Source organism: Mugil cephalus, chromosome 23, assembly GCF_022458985.1.
Source record: "Mugil cephalus isolate CIBA_MC_2020 chromosome 23, CIBA_Mcephalus_1.1, whole genome shotgun sequence".
Lineage (NCBI taxonomy): Eukaryota > Metazoa > Chordata > Actinopteri > Mugiliformes > Mugilidae > Mugil > Mugil cephalus.
Window position 1 is genome coordinate 6,636,480 of NC_061792.1, and position 26,290 is coordinate 6,662,769.

A 26,290-nucleotide genomic window follows, 5' to 3' on the forward strand; every position below is an offset into this window, starting at 1 on the left:
TGATTTTATCTTAGCGTAGTTACTGATGTCTGCTAATGTCCCGTTGTATTTATTCCGCCCCTTGCGTTGGCGTGGCTTTTATTTTTAAAGCAGAACCCGGAAGTCGCGACGTCTTATTCCGGCTAGCTGGACGCTCGACAACCCCAAAGCGCCTTATGCTTGTTAAGACTTGAACGTGTTTTCCCCATGTTTGCGAGAATTTGTTTCGGCAAATGCACCGATAGACAAGGCTCGGGAACCAGGAGGGATTTTTCATCGTGAATATTTTTTAATTTTTTTTTTGTCGTATCCTGAAGACACCGGGCGTTCGTATCCATTTCAAGACACAGACACACACACACAACATCGTCCCCCCGGTGAGTTGCCTCTCCCTAAAAGATGAGCTTCTCTACAAGTTTGATGCAATAGCGGATGTCCTCGTGTTCGGCCGATTCACATTTCATTGAAGGGTCGACTTGGAGCAAGTTGTTTGCCCCTAAACGCGCCTCCGTGTGCGTTAGGTAGGGATAAATCACAATTTCTTTGCGCGTTTCCTCTTTTTTTTTTTTTTTTTGTTGGTGGGGGAAGTAGTGAACATTTTCGAGGCGTTGAAACTTTACAGGCATGAGGGAGGTGAGCCGCCGCTAGCTCGTCCCGTTATACCAGACTACACCCAGTAGCTTTCAAACGGGCCACGCTTTTATGAGTTTATGACACCTACTGAGGAATACGGCGGCGTTTTACCACGAGTAAGTCCCTAAAAACGCCGCTTTGAACGAATTATTTCAATTAACTTTAGCCGTTTTTTTCCGTTGTTGAAGGTGACGTTTTGCCACCTGTGTCGACTGTTTGTTTAAATTACAATCTAACGGAAGCCAACAGTCGGCGGGTAAATAAGCGAGCTAATTACCGACAAGCTACAAGTGGTGCACTCGTCCTCGACTGGACTACAAACCCTCAAATATTCAGGCGACTTTAACCTTAAATGTGTTAACTTTTACACCCACGGTTCAATTTGTGACGGTAAAACCGTTGAATATTGAGGAATTTGCTCACGTTTTAAGTTTAATCGTTGTTTTTTCAGTCTCCAAAATGGAGGCAGGTAACTGTTGGTGGATTTAGATCCTGAGTCTGTAAATATATGCATTTTTTCTGTCTTACCCAACAATAACAGAGGCTTAAATGGGAATTTATTATCATTTAAAGTTAGTGCAAACAAATGCCGATAAAATAACGCGGTGTCAAAATGGTTTAATAAATTTAGTAACACTCATGGATAATGTGTCCGTTTGCTAGCTTCAGCCCTGCTCTATTCAATGTCTTTTTTTTCTTTCTTTCTTTCTTTTTTTTTTTTAAATCATTTCAGAGTCTGTTGCAAATAACTTCTCCTTTTTAGTAATGGAGCAGTGTGCACATCCTAAGTTTCTGTGTCGGTGCATGTCAAGACCGCGCTGTGACTCACAGATGTGATTCATGTGTCGGTCAAGACAAACTCTTGGTTTCCCCGGGTCACGTCGGTATCGCACTGCCAAACTGTTTCCTTCCTCCTTGTGTTTCCGGTACCTGGCCGCCGTAACGCGCGCGCGTCGCGGGAGCAGGAATCGATAAGAATCGATAAAAAATCGGCAAGCAAATTCGATTTCATGTCATTTGTTCCACTTCTTGGAAGCTTTCTTATGCAACATTACGATGAAAGCGGCAAGAAAAATCTACTTAAGTTGGTACAATATAAATTGGTTAAGCATGCTTGAAGAGATTGCATGCAATTAGAGTGAAATTGATTTTTTTTTTTTTTTAAATGGTGATACAGAACTTTTATTCAACATAACACACTGAGATCATTTTGAAATTTTTCACGAGTCGCCGCATAATGCCCTGACTGTCTTCCAGTTTTCTCTTCCACAGAAATCACATTTAAAACGGCTTCCCTCCGTGAAGTGTTGTACACTTAAGCAAAAACTTGTTAACGCAAAAAAAACACTTCTCAACGCCTTTGGCTGCTTGGGGCTTCAGCGACTTGTAGTCATTACAAGTGTCGTCTTATTTTCTTATCGTGACCATCGCCATAATCTAAAATCATGATATTAAAACTGTCGAGATGGAATAACGTTTGCCGAGTTGTTAGTCACAGACATCAAGATTGATTTGCAAAGACTACTAAAAAACACAGCAGCAGCTTGTGCAGTTTCACTCTTGACACTTTGTGTTTCATACAAAACTGCTTCTTTCACTCTCAGGTCCTGTGATACAGGTGCTGTTGCCGTCCTGTGACGGATTTATCCTCTCAGCTGCTGGGCGATAGGAGGAGAGGAAGCAGAGATGCCGAAACCGGTAAGAGTCTGAAAGGAGCTCGGCGAGAGTCGACATGGAAATTTCAGCTGTGTTTCATATATGAGTAGAGAAAATGCGGCGAAAGAGGAAGGAACCAGGAAAAAACACTTGAGTTAGGCACTTCTATGTGCTAATTCAATGAGGTTGTTTAATGGAAATAAGCGGAGATGATTAAGGATACGTGATATGAATCAGAAGTGTAACATTTGCTTGTTTGTTCCTGCCTCATCTCCTTGTATAAACTGCCTCTTTGGAGCCGCTCTGTAAAAGTCAGCATGCGCCGCTGCCCAAAGCTACGTTTGAAAGTTCTGGGAAATGACAGTTTCGCCCCCCCCTCACCCCTCCGACTGCTCCCACTCCTCATGCTCCCCTTTCCAAGTAAACAACAGCCAGAGTGTGAAGTGAACCTCCAGGCCTGCAGGCCTCGCAACTGCAACACTGCCGCCATTGTTGCTTAAAGGGTGGAGAGAATGCCAGAGTCCTGGGATGCGAACAACGGCAAAACAAAACCAATTTTATGCAGCTCCTTCGTGGCTGTCTGCTTCCCACTGCTCCCATACTGCTTTTCATAATGAACCGACTCGCGTGGAGTTTACGCATGAGCCCGTGGATACCGCAGACTGCACTTTTATACCACTACAAGCCGGGAATAACAATGCAGTTCTACCAAAAGCACATTTGACCCACATTGGGCCAATTAAAAAGACATCTGTTGCTTCTCAGTGTTAACAGAAACTCTTCTGCTTTGTAGTCACATTCAGTCTGTGAAAGCTTTAAGATAATTTCTCTGTAGTATAATGGTGTGTGGTCCATTTAGTAATCTGAGTAATTAAAATATTACAGCCGTTCATGGTTTATTTATTAGGCTAATTGTGGTCTGCTTAATTTCGACTTCAAGCTCATGTTTTTCACGGGGAAGTGTTTTGAGGTCAAGTTGCCGGAGTTTGCATCAGATTATTTTCCAAACAAGTGGGAACAGCGAGCTCCGGGCCACTCCACAAGTGAAGCACGTCTCTCGTCCGGCGCTTTAGGTGGTGGGTGTTTGGGAAGACGCAGAGCGGAGACAGCCAGGCACTGATGTCATCCTCCGCTCCCCCCCCCCCCCCTCCTGTCCCCTGACTCACCCGGGGACCGTCCAAAAAAAGGCTCCTCGGACAGCTGACTGCAGGCCGCTCTGCCGAGAGTGACGCTCGCGTCGCGGACAGTACGTGACAGAGTACAGCTGATCGCAGCGAGGCGCTGATTTAATAAACAGGGGAAGCAAGAGCAGGGTCCGTCAGACGAGATCAGCGTTTCGGTGCCAACTTCAAAGCTTTGGGGGAATTTAAGTTGCGGTTTCTTTACAAGGACATGACAGAAATTGCAGAACGGCTTGAAGCACTGTTATTTGAGCGGTTGATCCCTTCGGTTAGTGTATACATGGTAGATGAATCAATTAGTTATCTACGTCCCAGGCTCAAACATAAAGTATGAAATAGATAAAACATTTAAGAGATTCTCATATCTCCTGATAACAATCTTCAGCGCCTTGTGTGTGATGAGCTCTACACGAGCAGAGTTATGAGGCGATAGGAAGAAGGTACTTGCTGGTTTCCTAGCTTGTGGCTGTTTTCCTGTTTGCTGAAGTCGGGGCCCCGTGTGTGCGCTTTGGGGGCCAGGACTGTGTCAACATCCTGGTCGTGTGGAAATAAAAGGGCACCATGTGGAGAGAGGAATATCACGAAATGACCATCAGGGAAGGAAACGGTCAGAAAAATGGCCTCTCTTTCCTTTTATTATCCCTCTAATGGATCTTTCTGCTCTTTTCTCATTATCGTCCTAAATGATGAATGTTGTTTGTAGGTAGCTGTGGTTCGCCCTCGCTCTGCACGGAGGGGGGGGGGTGATCAGACGGACAGACAGTTGCTTTGGAGCGCAGCAGGCCAGATTAGAGGCTCTGCTGATTGAAGTGTGTGTGTGTATGTGTGCATTTTAAGACCTCTCAGAGCAAAGCTCCTCTAAACAGCTTACAGTAACTTAACAGCTGCACATTTAACAAGGGGCCCGTCTGAGAGAGAACTCATCTTTGCAGCTGAAATGGAGAGGGGATTTAGAAACATCTCTAAATTGCAGGAATAAACATAATATAGCCGTTCGATTTAAAACTCGTACGCTCATCGCGATCCGCGTTAGGAGTTCCCATTTGTTGGCTTCAGTTCTCGCACTATGTGTATTATACGAGAAGAGACAGAGCCCATGTAAAATGTATTAATAAGGTAATTAAAAAGGTGACACATAAGCACATAATCTATTCGGTGTTCTCTTTCAACCTGTGTCATCTCGAAAATGAGAAAATCTGGTCCCCGAATCATTTAAATAAACATATATGTAGCCTAAGTATTGGGAGGCGGACTGTTTGGTATTTGAGGTAGCTCATTCCTCAAAATGCTAACTGGTCTTAGTCTGTGTTTAAACAGAGTAATTAGGTTGTTTTAAATGCTGCTATGTCTCCCAGTCAACGTGTTGAGTGTTATTTAAGGACAGGCCTGCAAAAGTCGCTCCTACAAGACATCTTAGTTGACGGAGTGTGTGATTAGCCCTGTCGGTGCCTCAACATGTTGTTGCCCCCCCCTCCCTCTCTCTCACACACACACACACACACACACACACACACACACACACCACCGCCCTCCCTACTGCAGAGAGAGGATTAACAGACCGTCTGGTACATACAGGATTCCATCTCTCTCGCTGCTCTTTGGGTTTGCTGTGTTTTGGCAGAGTCGCACACTTGCGGCACAAAGGTTTGCTCTCTCACAGCCGATTGCCGATGGCAGGCGAGGCACTGCACAAACACTGGGAAAGACGCGGTCAAGGCCGGTCACTTGGAAACCCCAGTTTGAGCAGCGCAGCGCGCGCAACTTTTCGCGTCTCGCAAAGTCACCGAGGCGGTGAAAAACGGCACAAAGACCCAATTCATCCGTCAGCGACGCGTGAACACGTTTTATCTGGTGTGCGTTTGTGTTTGGGCGGAACTGTTCAGAAAAGCTGCATGCATGCATGTTTATTTTTCTGTTCAGAAAGTGTGTAACAGATCTGTCTGTCACATAATATGATGATAACTTTCATTGAGTCACACGAAGGATTCACATATGAGGACCAGTGCTCTCTATGTATGAGAGACCAGTTCTCTGAATAGTTCCTGAAGCTCCATTACAGTAATATGAAATACCAAGCCTGCTATATTTATTGCTTTCTTGTTAAATATGTGTTCACATTAGTTTTAGTGTCATAATTGTATCGATCCGTTGTTCCGCTTAAAGGCAAAGACAACCAGAGTAAAGAGCTGGTGTCGCTGCTTAGCAGTAGCTCATGTTCTATCATGTAACAATATCCCCAGCATCCTCATTGAAATAATGTCGGTAGGGTTGTGTTGTAATAAGCAGCTAATGGTATTGGATGTAGAGTGCCCAGAGTGGAAGCACAGTAAGAAACAAAAGGGCATAAAACTGGAGAGAAATGATGTTAATCTATGCTTTTTTTTAGGGTGTGTTCCCAGTTTGATTAAAAAATGGCCACAATCACACACTGATTCAACCTAATGTGAAATCATAACTCTTTCCAGAGTAAGACTGGCGTGAGTTGCCATGTCAGTCTTTTCCTCAGACATAAATAAAGCCTTGTTCTTGTTGTCGACTAAAATATAGACCCCCTCTATGCGCGGCCCTCGAGGAGAGAGACGGCGGCCAAACCGATTCTGGCTCAAATTGGAAGCGGTACTTGTTTTAGCGCAAAATCTGAATTGGTTTGGAAATTGACACGGGCCGAAGCAAAACGCCACATTTTCTAGACAAAGCTCAGCCTCGATCGGGTTCGAGCACGAACACGTGAGACGCTGCCCAGTCTAAATAATGGTGTTGTATAAACGGACTGGCACGCGTTTGGTCGTGAGATATGTACAGTGCGGAGAAAGTTTTTATGGCTAATTAATGAGAAGCAGATACATCGTGGTCCGAGCTCCGCGCGGCAGCTACGCGCCGTATAGACACGGGTTTCATGGATTATTCATCGCGGGGAAAGTGGTAGAAACGGAGAGAGGGATGACGGCGGGAGAGATGGTGAGAAAATAAGAGGGAAAGAAACGCAAAGTAAGCGTTCCTGAGGTTTTTTTGTATAGTCGCTGAATGGAAACGGTTCGTTTTCTGGCTTCTTGTTTCTCCGTCCGTTTCCCCGTCCCTCCTTTTCGTCCGATCGAACGCACTGTAACGCCGCCGTAACTTAATCTCAAAGGGAGCGCGCCTCCGATCATCTCTCTCGCTTCCTGTTGCACTCTACCTCGCCCGCTCTTTTTCTCTCCCTCCCTCGCGCGCTCTCTTGCTAAACTTTGCCTCTGCACTCTGCCTAATCTCGCGTCTTGCCTTCATCTACCAGGCGCTTTTTCTCTGCGCCTCGTTAACCGCAACTGAGGCAACGCGCCGCTCAGCCCGCGAGTGGGTGTGGTAGGAAGGATGTCTCGGAGGTCAGCCCCGCTCCGCTCTCCGCCGCCAGCTGCCGCCGCCGGGCCTCCTGCCAGCGCCGCGGGTTTTATCCCCCGCACCTGGACAGAAGTCCTCGAGAAGCCGGCTTGAAAACCGGGGCTCGTTCACCCCTGCAGAGCGCTACGATACCAGGACGCAAAGGATTTTTACTCCTTTTAGTTCCTCTTTCATACTATGTAAGGAATTGCGTCCCTGAAATGAGGAAGAGTTGAACTTTCAGTGTTTGTTTATGTCTCATGCGCCCCACCCCGCAGTATATGTTCAGTTGTTTATTCACTTACAAGTAATGGATAGTGTCAGTGTTACAACAACTACCCTCGTTGCTACCTTACATCTTTAACTTGATGCCTGTTTCGGCAAATTAAAATTGTATGTTCTCCTAAGAAAGAAAAAACTGTGGTTTAACTGGTTTCTTGTTTTCAGAGCTCCCCATGATCATGTCACTTAGCCAGACATTGTTGTGTGCAGCCCTTTATCTCTGGGGATCCCTGAGGTCGTTTTTCCTTCTGCTTTTTCTCCTTACACTCGCAAATCTACAAATTCTGCTTAACAGGAATCCTCACGAACGCGTGCTGTAATTTCAAAACGTTACGAAGAAAAAGAAGAGAGCTTGCAGCCAGAAATGTTTCCTGATTGTTGCTGGAGATTAAGGAACGTTTAGTCGAGATTAGAGGCTAATCATAATGAGCTCAGTTCTGGGGCAGGTGTTAAATTATTTTAGTGTTTTGGCAAATGCAAATTGAGAAAGAGGGGTAAAAAGACGTGCACATAAGGGTAATTAAGATGCACATGGACACAGGTTCACTATAACTTAATTTACATGTGGGGAAACTGTAAAGACTGTGCAGTATGAGCAACAAAATCAACTTTGCGCCGTTTATTTTCTAGATCAATGTACGTGTGACCACCATGGACGCGGAGCTGGAGTTTGCCATCCAGCCGAACACCACCGGGAAACAACTGTTTGACCAGGTGAGCCAGAAACAATACCACACTGCGAATCATTTCAAATACCCGCACCAACTTGTTCGGTCTCGACTTCACGGGGAAAAGTCATCGAGTCGACTATTGCGAAGTCGGCGCAAGACAAATCATGTGCTTTCATGCAAAAGAAAACAAGTTGCGTGACTGCGTTTCGAGTGTTTTTGTGTTGTTTTCGTGCCCTGACGTTGTTGTTTTGCTCTCAGGTGGTGAAGACGGTGGGTTTGCGGGAGGTGTGGTTCTTCGGCCTGCAGTACATGGACAGCAAAGGCTACACCACCTGGCTCAAACTCAACAAGAAGGTCCGTCTCTCTTTGCTTGAAACTCAGTTCGTCATAACCAGAATTCCATCCTTCAATAAATCTGTTCTCAATTCTCCGACTCTTTCGGTCTTTCGCTTTCTTTCCCTCGACGCGTTTCACCCGCGCCCGTCTGAGGCCGTCCGCCTGGGAGCCGAGCTGTGGTCTGGAGCCTCAGATGTTCTCTTTTAACAGACTTCCTCTCTCTCTCTCAGGCCAACGCTCCCTCCAGCTCTAAAACCCCCGCTATTACACTGTGACTGTGTCCAAGTGAGCATGACAGAAACACACACTCTACAAGTGTGTGTGTGCGCTTGGCAGAGTCAGACAGAGGAATTAAGGCAAAAAAAACCTGTGTGTGTGTGTGTGTCCCATTAGAATAATCTACGACAGGATTGCTTCTAACAAATGTGGCTGCAGTGGAAACTTTCTGTGTCTGTCTGAGCGTCAACTATGTGCAGCCCATCCCACTAACAGATGTCCCCAGATATCAGGAGATCTGCCCGGAGCTCACGACTTATCTGCTGATTTACCAAAGAATAGACGACGTTCTCTTTAACGCCCAGGTGACCCAGCAGGACGTGAAGAAAGAGAACCCGCTGCAGTTCAAGTTCAGAGCCAAGTTCTTCCCTGAAGACGTGTCAGAAGAGCTAATCCAAGAGATCACTCAGAGACTCTTCTTCTTGCAGGTAATTAAACTCTCGTTGCGATGACGGCAACTGAGAACATCTCCACGCTTAGCCAGTTCAAGGTTGGGTCAAAGGGGGAGTACGAAAAAGAAACGATAACTGTGTGTTTGAAGTTAACCCTCTGGGGTCCAGAGCATAATTGCCCGTTTTTGACTACTTTTGGTTTTACCTTCATATTTCATCTTAAAAACTGTTTACATTGCCTTTTTTGGTATCATTCTTTCCAGCACAACCTCACCTGTGTCATTTTACAATCATATTTTCATTTTGACAAACTGTATTAACACACTGGACCTAAAACCACACTAAAACCATAAAATCCGAGTAGGAAAATGTTAGGTTTTTCACTGTGAAAACCACAAACTTATTTAACGAACCTTTTTTATAACTTAGAATGTAAATCTAGAGTGTAAAAATCAAAAGCTTATGTACAAATGTAGCAAACAACAAATGTATTTATAACTATTTCCAATTAAATGAAGGTAATGCATCACGCATTTTTGTACAACTATTTACTACCATTGACAAAACCATCAGGTGTAACAATATAAATAAAATATAAATATAAAATATAAATAAAAGTAATAATATCTAAAAGTTCCAAATCTCTGGCTTTTTTCTCTTTGGCTGCAGTCACACAATAAACTAAATATTGTGTCACTCCCACAACTTTTCCCTTTTCCTTAGCAACCTTTGACACATCATTTACTGATTGGTCAATCGGATGCATTTTTCTTCCAATAGGAAAGGAGGTGTCATGGGGGGAGGGAGGGGGTGGGGGTTGACTGGGTTGGTTGGAGTTGTGTTTTGATTTGTTTTGGGGGTTTTTTTTTTTTTTTTGCTTTCGAGCATTTGAAGCTAGTTAGCGATCTCCGCTAGCGCTCCATTTCGCCGTTTCTCCGTACACCAGACGCGCATCAGCACGACGGCAGTATTCACAATAAAAGTGTGCGGTAAATTATTTTTAATAAGTCTAGTTTTACTTTGCCTATCAACACAGTTTGAAAACTAGTGTATAGTCTGAAGTTAGCACTTTCTACAAAAGCTGAAACGAAGATTCAATGACGCTGCGTCTTGCTGCTACGTCGTGTTAAATTGGTCATGGGGTTTGGACGCGGCGACGCGTCCGTGGACCCCAGGGGGTTAAAAACCAAATGTCGCCCACATTTTTCCTCCAGGTCAAAGAGGCCATCCTGAACGACGAGAACTACTGCCCCCCCGAGACGGCCGTGCTGCTGGCTTCGTACGCCGTCCAGGCCAAGTACGGGGACTACAGCAAAGACGTCCACAAGGCCGGGTACCTCACCCACGACAGACTGCTGCCTCAGAGGTACGCGCCGAGTCCGGAGGCGTCCCTTCATGTATCGCACCACAACGGAGATGCGACTCCTCGCCAGTTGGAGCTTTCAATTATTTCCTCCCGAGGAAGCAATACTGAGCTGTTTGACATTCCTTCAGGTGAACGTCACTGTGTGTGTGTGTGTGTTTGTGCAGAGTCCTGGAACAGCACAAGCTGACTAAGGAGCAGTGGGAGGACAGGATACAGACTTGGCACGAGGAACACAAAGGAATGCTCAGGTGTGTCGGACAGTCACGTTCTTCAAAGCCCTGACAGAGATGGAGCATTAGTTTTTGGACTTGCTGTGTCATGTTAGGACAAAACGTTTTGCTAACTCTACCCTTTTTTTTTTTTTTTTCTCTTAAGAGAGGACTCCATGATGGAGTATCTTAAAATCGCCCAGGACTTGGAGATGTACGGAGTCAACTACTTTGAGATCAAAAACAAGAAGGGCACGCAGCTGTGGCTGGGCGTGGACGCCCTTGGCCTCAATATCTACGAACACGAGGACAAGTAAGGGATACGCGCTGGAAGCCGAGCGTAATTCTGTGGGAAACTAAACTCTGAACAACTCTTATCTTTCAGTGTTTAGCCTCGCGGTGATGAGACTAAACCCACGGCTCACAAAAACGAGCCGTCCCGTCGGATAAAATAAACTGTATTGTTTTACTGTCAACTCACCAGATAGTATTTTGATGTTCCGAAATGTATGTTTTGGCACCGGGCCCGTCCCTCGGACTCGTGTTTGCGTAGCCCTCCGGGCTGCAGTCGATTGCTAAACTGCAGGAGACTCGGATAAGTGAGTAGCTGGAAGCTCATAACGCCGCGTTTCACAATCAGGAGAGATGTGCTGAAACACGTTGTCATGACGCTGTGTGTTAATCTTGGGAAACGTATTGTATTTTTTTTGCACATTTTGAGGTGTGACATATCACAATATGGTAAAAATTGCGCAGTTTTTTTTTTTCTTTTTCTGTAAGAGACGTTGTCCAACATGTTTAGAGGAAGCCGAGATATTTTTAGAAGCTGAGGGAGAGGTCAAGAAAGGAAGACCGTCCCTCTCCATTGTAGTAGAGTCTTTCCTGTCCCCTCTTTTTATTTTTTTTTTATTGCCATTAGTGGTGGAAAGGATGGACATTTCACTACTCCTGCAACATTTCCTCTGTTGTCGCCTCGGAGAGGAAACAAAAAAACATGACAACAGCGAGATAACGGGACAGTTTCTGTCTCTGTCGGCTGTGACTTCCTCACCGTCCCTTTGTTCTTTCTGCCGTCGGTGCCGTTTCCTGACACGATCCCGAAAAACCTTTAGCATTTCTTCATCGTCAGTTTCTGCGAGATGGTCTGTTTATTCTAGGCACCATCTGCTGGCTCGAGTGTGTATATAAAACCGACTGGTACGCGCGCGCACGGCCTTGACCGCGGTTTGACGTGTCTTCCAGGTTGACGCCGAAGATCGGCTTCCCCTGGAGCGAGATCCGAAACATCTCTTTCAATGACAAGAAGTTTGTCATCAAACCTATTGACAAGAAAGCACCCGTAAGTAACATCTAAAAACCAAACCCCCGTTTCTCTGCCTCGCGCACGTGCGTCACCTTTTATTTTTCTTTGTGAAACACCCGCAGGACTTCGTGTTTTACGCCCCGCGGCTGCGCATCAACAAGCGCATCCTGGCGCTGTGCATGGGCAACCACGAGCTGTACATGAGGAGGAGGAAGCCCGACACCATCGAGGTGCAGCAGATGAAAGCTCAAGCTCGGGAGGAGAAGCACCACAAACAGATGGAGAGGTACCGACACGCGTTCTGTTATTTAGAAAATAAACGTCGATTTCAGCGATCCTTGAAAACGCATAAATGTGTGGACACTTCTTCTGCGCTGCTGGGAAATCTCTTCAGAGAACAGCTGGTGCAGACAAGTGCTTTTCCTCTGGAGGGCGCTCTTTCCCCTTTCACGTCCACAAATCTCAGTCAGGAGTGTTTCACTCATTCCGAACGCCGCCGCAGCTTCACATCACAAGCGCTTAATCTGCTTTTGCGCCACGATCCCAAACTACACTTCAACATGCGCGACGTCTCCTCAGGGCCCAGCTGGAGAACGAAAAGAAGAAGCGGGAGCTCGCCGAGAAGGAGAAGGAGAGGATAGAGCGAGAGAAGGAAGAGCTCATGGAGAGGCTGAGACAGATTGAAGAGCAGACGATGAAAGCTCAGAAAGGTACGAGTGTCTCTTTATCCAGCAGCCTGTTCACTTATCTTCTTTGCTTCTTCCTCACGTCTATAAATCTCTGTCTATTCATCATTCGTACATGATTACAATGAACTGACAATCTAATTATAAGCCATAGCTTTAATTTATTATTATTTCCTCTGGAAAGACATTGAACTCAGTTGAGATGCGTGTTCCCGAGAGGGGATCGCGTTGAAATCTGAAGTTCAGTTCAGCATTTTCTGATGCGTCTGCTCTCCCACAGAGCTGGAGGAACAGACCCGTCGGGCGCTGGAGCTGGAGCAGGAAAGAAAGAGAGCGAGGGAGGAGGCCGAGCGCCTGGAGAGGGAGAGGCAAGCAGCCGAGGAGGCGAAGGCCGAGCTGGCCAAGCAGGCCGTCGACCAGCAGAAGACTCAAGAGCAACTGGTTTGTGTTTGTTCCGACTGACGCCGTGAGCGGTACCAGATGGTACACGCGGAGATGCTTTCGCTTTTAAGTGTATACAGCCAGGGCGTGTTTTATTTAAAACGGTAGATTTTTTTTGTGTTTACACGAACATGACGTGTAACGGTCTGTATTTCGTCCCAGGCCGCCGAACTGGCTGAATTCACAGCAAAGATCGCTCTGCTCGAAGACGCCAAGAGGAAGAAGGAGGATGAGGCCACCGAGTGGCAGCACAAGGTACAGCGCCCCTTCAGTTCATCAGTAATACCACAAATTTAAAAGGACACAGAAAACTGGTGATCTGCCAGCAAACTTTCCACTCTCTCATCCACCGTGTCCTCCCCTGTAGGCGCTGTCGGCCCAGGAGGACCTGGAGAAGACCAAGGAGGAGCTGAAGACGGCCATAACGCCGACGGCCGCGCCCCCGGGAGGCCACGAGCACGACGAGCAGGACGAGAACCACGCGGAGGCCAGCGCCGAGCTCTCCAACGAGGGCGTCAGCCAGCTCGACCTCCGCAGCGAAGAGGAGCGCATCACCGAGGCCCAGAAGAACGAGAGGGTCAAAAAGCAGCTGCAGGTAAGAGCCACGGCCGGGAAAAAAAAAAAACGCAGAGCTAGCGTTTCGCTTCGCAGGTGAGTCGGACATTTTCAGTGAAGGGCTGCGTCAAGAGTTAAAGCTCAATGAAGATGGGAGTTGAGAAGTCGCGCTGAAATAAGATCGAAATCTAGACGAATGCAGTCTTACTTAACATAAATAACAACAAGATTATATTTTCTAACAGCAGTTTTGTTGCAAAGTGGAAACACCGGGCAGGCTATGGCATATAAGGGTAAGATGAGGTAAATGTCTGTGTCCGTTCCTCTTTAAACTCCTGCTTTTAACAGGAGTAGATGTGCTGGCTTAGACTGTAGCCTGGCTTTAAAGCAGATCTCCACCAATTCACCGAACATTGTCACACCTCTGGATCGTTTCCATCATTTTTTAAATGATTTTGCAAAAAGGCTGTAGATATAAGCTCGGCTACCGCATAAGCCAGGACTCGTTCTCAAGCTATGGCAAGAAGAGTTCAACAGTAAAAGGAAGGAATCTCACGCAGGGGCGTTTACATGCATCTTAAAATGAAGTGAAGAAACGGGCCAAACCAATCTAAATGCTGACCTCTGCTTCTGTCTCCAACAAACTTGATTCAAGACGTTCGTCACATAGAGCCAGAGTCAGTCAGACATTTTTCATTTTAAATGAGGCGTGTCTCCTCCGCTCTTGCGTCCTCTTCCTTTTTTGTTTTTGTTTTTACCCGTCTCACCCGCTACCACCTCCCTGTCGTCCTTCCTTTTTTTTCCTTTTCATTGCTTACTATCAACGTCTTCTCCTCATTTCCTTCCTTCCTTCCTCCCTCCTCCTCAACCTCTCTCCTTCCCTTCTCTCCGCTCTCTCAGACGTTAACCTCGGAGTTGGCCGAGGCGAGGGACGAAACCAAGAAGACCCAGAACGACGTGCTGCACGCGGAGAACGTGAAAGCGGGCCGAGATAAATACAAAACCCTGCGCCAGATCCGCCAGGGCAACACGAAGCAGCGCATCGACGAGTTCGAGTCCATGTGAGGGGGAGCGCCTGTGTCCCTCGCTCCTTTTTTTTTTTTTTTTTTTTTTTTTGGGTCGGGCGCGGGGGGGGTTTACCTGCTCTCGAACTTTCCCCTTTTAACGGCTGCTCCATTTTCACGGACAACAGATGCCGCCGAGTTCAGAAATCATCTTGTCAAACTTTGCCAAAGTCCCGCCCCCCCCCCCTCACATCTCCACTTTGTCTGTGATCCAGAGCTGCTGCTCACCCGCCACTCTCAACACGCAGAGCATCATCGTACTGCGTTTGTAAACCGTGAGTGCAGGGGAAACGAGGAACTGTCAAACCAAAATGGAACAAATCGATTTATTTTTCATGTTGAGTTAACATGGCCATAGAAAGCTAATTTTCTTTTGTTGTTTTTGCTCGACAGCGTGTATGAAAAGCTTTAGCACGAGTCCGCGTCTTCAGTTAAACATCACCTTTCCACCTCTTGTTTTTAAGTTCTTCCTCTCTACTTTTGTTCGACTCATTTTATCGATCACGCCCGCACGTTTTTAAGTCGTCTGTCGAACGCGTCGGGCGAGGCCACTGTTTTTATTCGCCGAAGCTCTTCTGCGTCGCGTCGTATCGAAACATATCTAGCTAGATGGGTCGTTCCGCTCTAGGTTTATACAGAAAAACACGACACTGCAGTATTTTAAAAGCTCCATTAGGCCGACCATCGCGAGTGAAGACGAAGTGAATTGACCCTCGTAGAGGAAAGAGCCACGCGACTTGTCCCACGGCAGGTTACGACAAACGAATGTAGCAAAGGTAACAAAGGGAAAGTTTCTTTTTTTTTTTTCTTTTTAAAAACATGCAGAGGACAAAGGATGGCATGTAATCAGGTTGTGCCACTGAGCTGTCGCCCTCAAGCTTAAAAAGTATTATGAAGATAAGCTAATTGGTAGTTGTGTGTGTGTGTGTGTGTTTGAGAGAGTGTGTATCTCAGTCCAGTTGCATCCCAGTGTTTCATTCCTGGTCACCATAGATGGTTTTCTCTGCCCACCAGCTCACAAAGGAACCCAGGGAATTAAAACGGGCGGACAGACGAACTGCCCGTTTGTTTGTCTGTCTGCCCGCGTCCGGTCGATCGAGCGTTTGCTGCGGCTTGCGTGTTTGTGAGTGTGCGTATACATTGGCGGCGTGGAAAAAAAAAAAAAAAAAGAGGCCTGGCACCTCTCTGGCTGGGGAGCTTATGAAAACATCGGTCCCGACCCGGGACGGATCTCTACCTCAGTAATAATAGCAGTGGTGACTGACAGTCAAACACTCAGGGTGTTTCCCCGAACTCCAAAAATATTAAAAAATAAAAAACGAGAAGGTCATGATTTTTCTTGGTTTCTGTTACGTCTGGTCAGAGCTCAGTTTTTTTTTTTTTTTTTTTGGTTGGTTAAAATTTGTGATTTATATGAAATGTACCTCCCGGAGCGAAAGATTCTTCCATTAGCGCTAGTCCTCCTGGCCTTGTTCAGACGTGTGTGTGCTTTTCAGACGACTTCACATTTAGTTTGACAAATATCGGAGGCGTTTTCAGAAGATGGCTCCCTTTGTCACTAACAGTCCCCGTGAGGCGTTCGGGTTCTCGCGCGGAGCCGCGAGTTGTTGGTGGTGACAGTTAAAAAAAAAATGGCCTTAAGTGTCCGCTCTGAACCTCCGCTCTTCCGGCTCCACTTTAAGGAGACGAGTCATAAAGAGATGAGTTAATGTGAACGGACCTCGGAAACGGAGTCGAACCGATAGCCGGCCAGTTTCTACCCCTGAAATCTTTATAAATTCTAACAGACAACGAGCGAGTTTCATGTGGTGGGAAAAAGGTGCATTTTTTTGAAATGAGTGAACATTAAGTTTCCTTTTTTTTTATTATAATTATTATTATTATTAACAATACGATGAAAAATGTTTATGGTATTATTTGCTTTACTTGACAGCTGGTGTAGGTTGATATTTTTTAATAGTTTTAAAGTTAAAGCACTTGTATGGAACGCGACGCTGAAGCCCGCCTTTTGTGTTTAGCTTCAGCGTCCGTTGTTAGTATTGTGTTTGCCATAGCAGGTCAAGAAAACGATCCTGTGCTTCCAGCTCATATTTTTGCATTGTGTTCCAAGACCCTAAACCAGCGGCGCGCATCACTGTATTACACGGCTTCATTGGAGGGGAAAACTCTAGCTGACGTGTCCCCCCCTCCCTCCCTCCACACTCTCCACGTTAGACCGCTAAGGCTTCAGTTCGTCTGCCTGTCCCCTCCAATGAAGGCGGCTCCGTGGTGACGCCTGCTCTGGCACCAGCTGTCACGTTTTGCTTCGCTTTTGTTTATTTTTTCCATCCTTATGTTCATCTTAGTATTCTTTAAGATAGAAGGCACAGGTGGATTGCAGTCCATTGGTTCCCAAATAAAAAGTTTTAAATTTTGACTGTGTTTTGTCTGTTAATGTTATTATAGCATTGTATTCCAGTACGAGGACTTTATGCAAGTTATTGAATCATAGGTTTATTTAATGTTGATTTAAAAAAATAATTCATTTACATTCTATATTATGCTCTTAATTGTAGACAAAATCAAAAAAAATTCACCAGATAATGTCCTTATCGAAACATAGGGCTGGGCGGTATACTGGTTCATAGAGAAAATTGGTATTTTTTTTCATTATGAAATGAAATTTTAATATACCGATGTATTTGATTACTTTTGGAACGCAGACTGGACCATTTTTTAATGTCGCACTTTGTCATCATCACGAGGAAAATGGAAATAAACGAAGCGGCAGAACAAGGAGACTTGTTTTTTTTTGTTGTTTTGTTTTTTCATTTTTTTAGGGTGACCAGACACCCTAAAACCGATTTCTAGGGACAGTCCCCGTTTTAAATGACCAGTCCCTTGGTTAAAGCTGTCCATGAAAATGTCCCCAATTTTGTCTTTTTATGAATGAAAACAAAAAAATGTTGCGCGCATATTACAGTTATTACGGTAGCCGGGTCACGCTACTATTGACATTATAGACATAGCAGTTTAAACATGTTTAAATATATCAAAATAAGTAATTCACCCCGTTTCTTTATTTCATCTTTCAACTTTTTTTTTTCCCTAGTGTGGTTTTATTTTATAATATTTACTCATTATCGCAGTAAAATCATCCTATATTTGGTCATAACGCCCAGCCCTATTGAAACAGTCCTTGGAATTTCTTCTCTATTCTCTATATTATAATCACTCAGAATTATCCCAAACACGGTGATGATTTTCGGTCGAAATGAAAGTAACATTTCATTTTGAAACTTATTTTTTCCAAAACGGAAACCGACACCATTACTCATGTTAGAGCGGAAACCACATCCCACTGAATTCATCTGTTATTGTGACATTTTGCAAAACTGACTGTTTTATAACGACAGTCGACTAGTCATTACATTAAATCACAAGTAATAGCAGTGACTGATATTAACCTCCAATAAATACCACATGTTTTTAACTGTACTCTCTTTAATGAACAAGTTACAGTTGAAAATGTTACAATATTGAATTCAAGACTTATCTTATTCTACTGCAAAAATGTAAAGATTGTGTGAAAAGGTTTTGTTTTTTGTTTTGTTTTTTACTACCAGAGTACAGTGGCCTGTGCAGCACTGTAATATTGATGGGCTGTTGTGTACGGCTGAGCTCACTTCCAACAGTAAAGGTGTTAAGAAAGGCAGGACGCTCTCCGTGACATGCATCTTGATCCTTTGACGTAATTGTCGAGCGGCACAGCATTTTATACTTTACACAGAAACAAGTGGAAAAAATTTACAGGCAGTCGTATTTGTGTACGGGCATCACGTTATCACGAGACGGACTTCCAAAGACACGGAAACGCGTGTACAATTCAAACACAGGTTCACATGCAGAAAACGGAAAACAAATCAAAACATGCATAACAGTTTGCTGAACATAGTTCAGAGTATCGGATGTGTCATAAGCACAATGCCATTTAGAGGCATTACTTTGGGCCCACGCTCGGGTGCCACGCTGTCACACGGTGCCAGGAGGCCAGAGAGAAGGCGCTTCTTCAATACACGCAAAGGTTCGCTCTCATCAGCTGCACGTGCCGGTGCACAATTATACATATTGGTACAATGTGACACGTGTGATGGCAAGTGAACCGTTGGGCTGTAAGTAGCTGGCTTGTGATGAATTGGATGACAAACTCACAAGATTTTTTTTTTTAATTCCTTGACGGCCATTTTGAATACTTCAGTCATGTAGAGTGCTAATCAGTCTACGCTTTAAAGAACTGGAGCAAAGTTAATTATCAATTTAAACTAAATGATTATTTATGTTACTTTTTAGTGTTAGCTAAAATTAGCTCGCTAATGTTAGCGTTAGCTTAGTAAGTGCTCAACTTGGGCTAGCCGTTTTCTTAATCTAGAGGCTAGCTTTCTAACTTCTGCGTCATTAAGATTTAACTGGTGCCTGGATGCGTTTTCGTCAAAGCTAATACAGTAAAGTCGTTCAAAATGGCCGCCATGGGACGTCCCGCTGACCCAAATATAGATCGGTTAATCATTTCAAGCATAGATTTACATTTTCAGGTATATCTGCTTAATTCGAAGGATTAAAAAAAAAGCCCAACCTCAACTAATTTGCTTTTTTTAAAAAAAAAAAAAAAAAAAAAAGCCAGCTACAAACCCATAAGCACACGTAAAAGGGTTGCGACACCTAAACATAGTAGGCACACAACTCCTTTTTCGTTAATAACATATGTGAAATAATTGTCTCAAAGCTTCTTCCACAAGGTTAAAAGTTGGAACATCTCAGTCGGAACAGAACTGTCGTAAATGCACTTCATCATATAGCAATACATCAAGAGTGTTTAATAGATACGGATCCACAAGTCCATGTACTGTATATAACACCAGCGACTTAGTTAATGATACAATTTGTATCAAACAAGGTTTTTTCTCTGTCTAGCATGGATTCAGCTGGGATCTGCTACAGACGACAGTAGGCGCTGTTAGCCAAAAAAAAAGCCCAGCAGAGGAGAGGAGTCTGTTAAATATATTTACACTACGTACAGGATTCATTTAACCGATGGCGGATGTCCTTGTCTGTAGCAGATGCCAGAGTTGACCCAAATTAAAGGGCCAGAGAGAAAGCGAGAGAGATGTCCCTTACTAAAACTAAGGTACACACGACAGGGTCACCCATCTCTACAGCTACAACTCTGACCAAAAAACTCAAAGCCATCTCAAATAAGACGACTAGCTTTCCGACACCGATGGAAAAACAAACAAAAAAAGACACAAACGTCTACACAACACACACTTAAGAGATCGAGATAAAACGGACTGAAGTTAAATAGTTTGAAACATCTGTTAAGTGACTTCCAGGTGAGAAAATCCTCAGATTCTGCTCCCCATGTGTTTTCAAACACCGATTGACGCAGGTCTGAAATGTAAATATAGTGTATAATACACAGCGTGTGAGTGTATTCCATAAAAAAAATCCGAATCTGGTCACAAAGGCGGGAGACGTCACTACCGATCCTTCATTTTAGTTGACGTATACCAACATTATGTCCCAAATCGGCTGTAAAACTTCAAAAAAAAAAAAAAAGTGCCTTTTGAATTCGATGCACAACTAGTCCTCTGTGCGAAAGACGCATTGAGCTTCGGTATAAATAACAAAAAAAAAAAAAAAAAAGGAATAACCAGGCAGTTCAAGAACAATCTCCCCACGTCACACTTTGAGTCACAGATTAAACCAAGCGCTTGTTGCTGCGTGGTGACCAGAGCAGGAATTTGGATTATCGTCAGCATTTCATGTCCTTGAATCGTACGCGTTTGTCTCATTAATGTCACAAGAAAGAAACTTTATCCCTGCGCCTCTCCTCAGTAGCCCGTCTGAGCTTTCTCTGCAAGGATCGCCGCCGCCAGCTGCTGGGGGTCCGTGACGTGGGGGCTCCTGGCCATCACCCGGCTCACCAGCTCCGGCGGGAAGATGTTGCACAGGTTGACGTACACTTTCTCCCTTATGTCCCCGTAGCGGCCGTGCGCGGGGGACTCCGGGTGCTGCGGCATGTAGGAGGGAGGGGTGTGGGAGGGCATGGTGAGGTGAGAGCTGTGGGGTGGGTAATGCGAGAGGGGAGCGCCGGACGAGTGGGGCGGCGGCGGCGGAGGAGGAGGCGGGTGGCTTAGGTAACGCGTCGGGGACGGGTGGAGGGCCGGGTGAGAGGAGTGGAGCTGGGAGTAGCCGTCCTGCGCCCACGGGGGAGTGTTCCACGAGGACTGGCGGGTGTCCGGCAGGCTCTGATAGGTCGGCGGCTCGTACCTGGACGGGGGCACCGGGGGCTGCCTGTAGTACGTGTCCCAGCTGGGCAACGCCTTCGGCCGGCGGTGATGATGCGACGTTGAAAGATGTTCGTACAGGTGCGAGTCGGACACGCTCTCTGCTCGCGTCGGGGCCAGGCAGCGACCAAGAGGAGACCCTGGGGGGTGAGGGTTGGACTGGGGCAGGGAGTGGTAGTCGCCCGGGCAGCTGGATCGCGCAGCCAGCGGCTGGTGTTGGAGATGAGGGGGTAGAGGGTAAAGGGGGCGCTTTGGAGGGGCCTCCGGTTGGGGCGCATCATGAGCACAGCTCTGCCCACGTGCTGCGCTCAGGTGGTAGGCGTGTACTCCCGAATTAGATCCGTGGCTGTGCTGGATGTTGGTGTATTCAGATGGGTGAAGGCCGCAAAGTTCGTGGTTTGACGCGGCGTGGTGGGAGTAGAGGCGGCCGTGGGGATTGGCGAAGTGGATGCCGTCTTCCAGTAAGGTGTCGGGGGGACACCCCAGGCACGACCGCTCGCCGTACGAGTCGCAGCTGCTCCCACAGCTGACGCTGCTCTCGCTGCCACATTCGGAGCCCGCTGAGCCCATTGAGCCCAGACGCAGGTCCGTGTCATTGGGGAAGCGGCAGTCCGGGCTCCGTCTGGAGGAGAGGCTCAGGCCGGAGTACGCACGTGTTACTGAGTAGTAGCTTAAGTCTGGAGACTCGCAGTGAGGATAAAGGTCGTGGCCGGGCGGTGGCAGGTGACTGTGAGGTGTCACGGCTCTGGACTGTTGCTCCTGCAGAAGGGTAAGACCGGATGGAGGGCCTCCAGGGGCCGAGGACATGGGTATATTTCCACCGCAGCTAATGCTGCTGTTGGAGCTGCCGCTGCTTCCGCCGCCACCACACATGCTGTTCTTCTGGCCTTCTGCCCGCCCTTTAGCCAGCAGCTTCTCCTCAGCATCGCTGTACGACAGGGCCCGGATGCTGGGGTCCGATTGCCTTTTCGGGGCACCCTTCTTGGCCTCAATGCTGCCCGCTGGCACGCTGTGGCTCTTCACCAGCCCGGCGTCCCCCTGGTTCTTGGAGGTGACGCAGGTCTTGGCGCTAGCGCGCAGCTCATCAGCCACGGCTCGCTGAGGCTGAGCGCCTCTTTCAGGGTGGTAGTACTTACACTTGTGGCCGTAAGTGCACTTCTTTCCTGGAGAAAAGACAAAATCGTTAAAGGTTTAATTGGACAATATAGAAACAAAAAAAATGTGGTTTTTTTGGTGCATATTTGTGTTCTCACCGTAGGGACAAGGCTGCTTCTTCTGCTCAGGCATGACGGGTCTTTTCCTCAGGAAGTTGTCCAAGCTGGGGCCATGGCGACCAAGAGGGTCATCCGGCGGCATGAACCTGCGCCGAGGCAGGGAAGGAATAGTTAGTTAAATTACTTTTATTTATATAATCATGCTGGTTTTAAGGTTGAAGCATATTTTTTCAGGTCTCGTCACAGGCTGGGAAGACATATCAACAAAGCTGATGCTAGTGTTTAAGGTAAAGACATGTGAAAGGTGTCATTAATAGGTTACTACACCAGAATGTCAGATCTCAGTTGCAGATTTTCTTTGATATTTCAATCTGTTCTGCCCTGATTAACATTTACAGGCTTAAATGTCACAGCTCAAACCATCAAACCTGTGACATTTCCAAAGCTCGACTCCCTCCAACCCACCCCTACTTACTTGTCGTTAACGAAGGAGTACATGAGCAGGCGTTCGTCTATGAACTTCTTCCACTCCGGCTTCTCATTAGCCAGGTCCCTGTAGTTGTCATTGGAGACGATGATGCCGTCTGACTCATAGGCCAGCTTGACAATGAAGCGGTCGTCATAGCAGACCACGCGGCGACCTTGGACGCGCCGCGAGGGAGTGAAGACGAGGATTTTTTCCTTCTCAAGGCGACGCAAGATCTCCTGATCTGTGGGGGAGACGGAGCCGCAAAAGGTAAGGCTGATGAAAACGCTGCAACAACATTTTGTGACTTTGTGACGAGTGTTTCTGACCTGTTATAGGGGCGTCGGGGCGGGACTGCTCCTTCCTCCACGCCGGCACGAACACGGTGATGTCATGATGTCCACGCTCTAAGAACCAATCCACAGCCAGCTGGATGCCCTGGCAGGAAAACACCTCCTTGTTGCCATGGCTACACAACAAAAAGTGAACCGGTGAAAGGTCAGTTTGGTGTTCCCGGGCTTAACAAGCACAAAAGACGTAAAAGACATTTGTCCAGCACGCTCCTCACCTCATGGCCACGTTGCTGCCGTCCACCACGATCGGCCGCAGGTTGTCCTGGTCGCATGTGGGGTCTGAAAGACAGGGCGAGTCCGACCGCTGGCCGTCCAGCACGTCCGAACAACCGCAGGAGGACGAGGAGGAAGAAGAGGACGAGGTAGAGGCGAGCGACGTGGCGGGCTGCTCGCCGTCGGATTTGGTTCCCAGTTTGACCAGCTCTCCGAGTATGTCGTTGATGAGGGTGTCGGGCCCGAGCTTGGACAGAACCAGTCGCACCGTCTCCTCAGAGTAGCCTAGCTTCAGGGCGAACTCCAGCTTAGCCTGGTACTCCTTCCCACCAGCTTCAGAAGCTGGTGCTGACGTGGGTGGAGGTTCTGGCGGGTGCTCAAATGGGGACTGAGTAAGGGCGCCATGCTCAAGCTCCACTGATGCTTCAGACGGGGGCTCAGGAGGACCGTCGGTGCCTAGGTCCACACACGGGGTCCGACAGAGCGGCTGGTGGGCGCTCTTACCGTGAGCCGACGCTCCTTCTCCTCCGTCCGAGTCGGTGCCTGCGGCGAGGGTGGGGCTCAAGGACGAGGACGACTCGCACTCCGCGTCCGACCCGCCGTTATCCTCTTGCGCAACCGTTTGCGGAGGGCAACCGGCGGAGCCGTCCCCCTGCTCCTCCATAACGGGGGGCCCGTCGGTGCCGCCAGCCTGCCGGTCGGCCCCCGCTACGTGGAGATACTCCAAATCCAGCCCCGAGGATACGTCGAGGATGTGGCCCGCTCCTGCCTCCACATGGTCCTTCTGACCCATGGATTTGTCACAGACATCCAGCACACCGGGCTGACCGCTGCCCTCTCACAAAGCTCGACTCATCGGTGCCTGAGGAGACAAAGAGGACGGAACCTGTTACACACACAACCGAGGAAATCATTTGCAAAGGGAGAGTTTTGCATTAGACTAAAAATGTTGAATCAACACTGACGGTACTCTTAGGCAAACCAGAACCTTTGTTTTTGTAGGGAAATAAGGGCCGTAAAGCCCCAAGCTGTTTACACTGGCTGTCTGGTGCAGCTGGGGACTCAACAGACACAGGCTAGCAGACGCAAATAGCCGATGGGGCCTCTCACCCTAATTAATGGACTCCCGCATTTTTTTTTTTTTTTTTTTTTTCTTAGTCTGGCCTCCGTGCGGCACGCCACAGCACATTAATCTACAGGAGAACAGAGGGTGAAAAGACACCAAGCCGTTAGCGTGGGCCTGATAGACCCTTCCCCCCTCTCCCATTCTACCTGGCAATTAAGCTCCATATGCTACTTCCCACTGGGGCGGTGGAGTCACTCATTAAACCACTGAGGGGCTCTGAGGCTACCAAGCCAATCGGCACATAGCATTCAGGCAAGATGATGGTATCATTTGAGTTATAAAGAAGTTAATCTGAGCTAACGAAACTGCTTTAGCCAGAAAATGTCAAGCCTGGCTGGACTTTAGCTGGTATTCATGAAATTAAAGCCTCAAGGATGCCGTAAAAATTTGATGAAGACAATATTAGCAAATTATACGCACGAGGGGGGAAAAAAGTACAAATAAAAAAACAAATATTATCAGGAAAGAATGGGTGATGGAGAGGGAAGTGACTTATTTATAGTGGTAGAGGAAAGGAGGATGGTGGGGAGGGGTGGAGTGAGTGTGCATTTTATGAAAAGCGGCTGCCTGGCAACGAGGCTGAGCTACTGTTGCTAAGCTACAGCTGTTGAAAGCATTCTCCCTTCCAAATGCCAAGACAGAGGCAGCGGCGTTCAGCCGGTGACCCGCCTAACACGCACCAAAAAAAAAAAAAGAAAAGAAAAGAGGCCGGGTGGGGGAGGTAGGAGGGTGGGGCGGGGGTAGTGGGGGGGCTTAAAGTGTGCCTCGCTGGCAAACGCACCCCCAGCCACCCCAAGGCAACAATGGGGCCTGCAGGAGCGATGAGGACCTTGGCATCAACCGCTGTGGGCGGCAATGGCACCCGTGAACGCACAAACGGCGTCTACCTCGCAAAGTGACTCATGCCTCACGCTGCTGTGGAGGGACTGGATCTGCCGGGAACCTTTCTGACACACTGTTGGCTGCTGATGAGCTCCACCGGTGGTCCTCGCTTACGCCCGACAGTCAACCAAAAAAGCGGAAGCGACATTACCCAGCAACAGATTCGGATAAAAGTACTCTACTCAGTTTATGAAAGAAGAGCTTCTCGGAGACAAATTAAGTTTCTTGTTCTTGGGCCTAATGAAAAGCTTTTATGAGATCTCCTGGTATCGGTATCTGCTATGATCCTGTGCTTATGTACTTGTAAAAGCGTGTAACGCGCCTCCGATCCAATTTCCCAATAACCGTCAACGATTCAAAAAGAGGAAGAAGAAAGCAGCCGGTAAAAACAGGAGTCTAGACTATAGGTCTTCAACAAGGGGACAGGCGACCCCTAATAGGTCAACAGAGGTACTGCAGGGGGGCGGGGTTGTAAAATCTTTGGTTGATTGGACATTTTTTATACATTTTTAAGTATTACACTTCAGTATTACTGCTGTTTGAAACATGTTTGAAATTAAAAAAAATGAACATTTGAACTTGTGTATTATTTGAAAAGCTTATAGGTGAAAGCTTTAGTGAAAAGCGCTAAGTCAAATTTAATATAGAACGCATATTGTAGGTAGGGGGTCCCCATTTAATCTCCTTGGCCTGAAAAATGTTGAAGACCTGTGGTCTAGAAGTATTGCCAATGTGGTGGAAGTCGGACGTGTAACAATCGGAGAGCTCATTAAGTGTCTGCGCTGTTACTTGAAGCTAACAAAACGTGGTACTGGTGCATCGCCATTAATTATTTAAATGCTTTGCCTGTGCAATCCTTGTTGTCTTGTTCTGCCCTTCTCTGTTACAACAGCTTCAACCCCCAGAAGATCAATCTGCACAGATCCAGTCAAAGTGAAGAGTTTTTAAAAGTCATCTCCTGAGCAGCTCCTCAGAATAAACTAATTGCTTCGTGAAACCCCTGAACCAGTCTTAACGGCCCAACGACGGAGCAACCTTGCATCTTTCAAACATTCGCCGGCCAAGTCCCCCCTCCCCTCCCCTCCCTCCCCACCCACACACACATCAGCCCTGCCACATTTGACGGAGGCAGTAATGAATATGTAACACTGTCCTTACAGCGCTTTGTATGAGGGAGCTTTGTGCAGCGGGTTGGGGAGGGGGTTAAAGGGCCTGAAAGGAGTTCTGGGAGGGGCGCAGGACCACGGAGAGCCGTCTGGTGCTGCATCACCGCGCGTCCGTCACTGCGCTCGAGTTATTGTGGAGACAAATGGGCAGAATAATCCA

General features: G+C 47.0%; 2 protein-coding genes across 6 annotated transcripts in view; one reads left to right on the forward strand and one right to left on the reverse strand.

Annotated features, from left to right (window-relative positions):
• On the forward strand, positions 1–16,800 carry LOC125001254 (radixin-like). Of its 3 annotated transcripts, none has more exons than XM_047577181.1 (15): positions 1–356; positions 2,217–2,310; positions 7,716–7,799; positions 8,015–8,110; positions 8,674–8,796; positions 9,975–10,126; positions 10,291–10,374; positions 10,502–10,648; positions 11,578–11,674; positions 11,761–11,924; positions 12,218–12,348; positions 12,605–12,765; positions 12,928–13,020; positions 13,133–13,360; positions 14,221–16,800. In XM_047577181.1, exons 2-15 carry the CDS (start codon positions 2,299–2,301, stop codon positions 14,383–14,385), a joined length of 1,737 nt encoding a protein of 578 aa, XP_047433137.1. In that variant the 5' UTR covers positions 1–356; positions 2,217–2,298; the 3' UTR covers positions 14,386–16,800. The 3 variants fall into 3 exon arrangements, with proteins under 3 accessions (XP_047433137.1, XP_047433139.1, XP_047433138.1); XM_047577183.1 differs by lacking the exon at positions 1–356 and adding an exon at positions 384–500; XM_047577182.1 differs by lacking the exon at positions 1–356 and adding an exon at positions 553–728.
• The window catches only part of LOC125001253 (probable ribonuclease ZC3H12C), a 16,523-nt gene continuing 6,482 nt past the window's right edge, over positions 16,250–26,290 (reverse strand). For all 3 annotated transcript variants that reach the window (XM_047577177.1, XM_047577179.1, XM_047577178.1), the window contains 5 exons: positions 22,959–23,818; positions 22,720–22,859; positions 22,400–22,634; positions 21,964–22,070; positions 16,250–21,873 (listed from right to left, as the gene is read on the reverse strand). In XM_047577177.1, the coding sequence (XP_047433133.1) occupies positions 20,255–21,873; positions 21,964–22,070; positions 22,400–22,634; positions 22,720–22,859; positions 22,959–23,749 (2,892 nt within the window). In that variant the 5' untranslated portion in view covers positions 23,750–23,818 and the 3' untranslated portion in view covers positions 16,250–20,254. The remainder of the gene's footprint in view (positions 21,874–21,963; positions 22,071–22,399; positions 22,635–22,719; positions 22,860–22,958; positions 23,819–26,290) is intronic.

Bases quoted from the DNA above. Each gene is read 5' to 3' on its own strand.
- LOC125001254 (XM_047577181.1), top strand. The intron at 8,111-8,673 runs GTCCGTCTCTCT...TTTAACGCCCAG, and splicing joins GGCTCAAACTCAACAAGAAG to GTGACCCAGCAGGACGTGAA. The intron at 11,675-11,760 runs GTAAGTAACATC...AAACACCCGCAG, and splicing joins CTATTGACAAGAAAGCACCC to GACTTCGTGTTTTACGCCCC.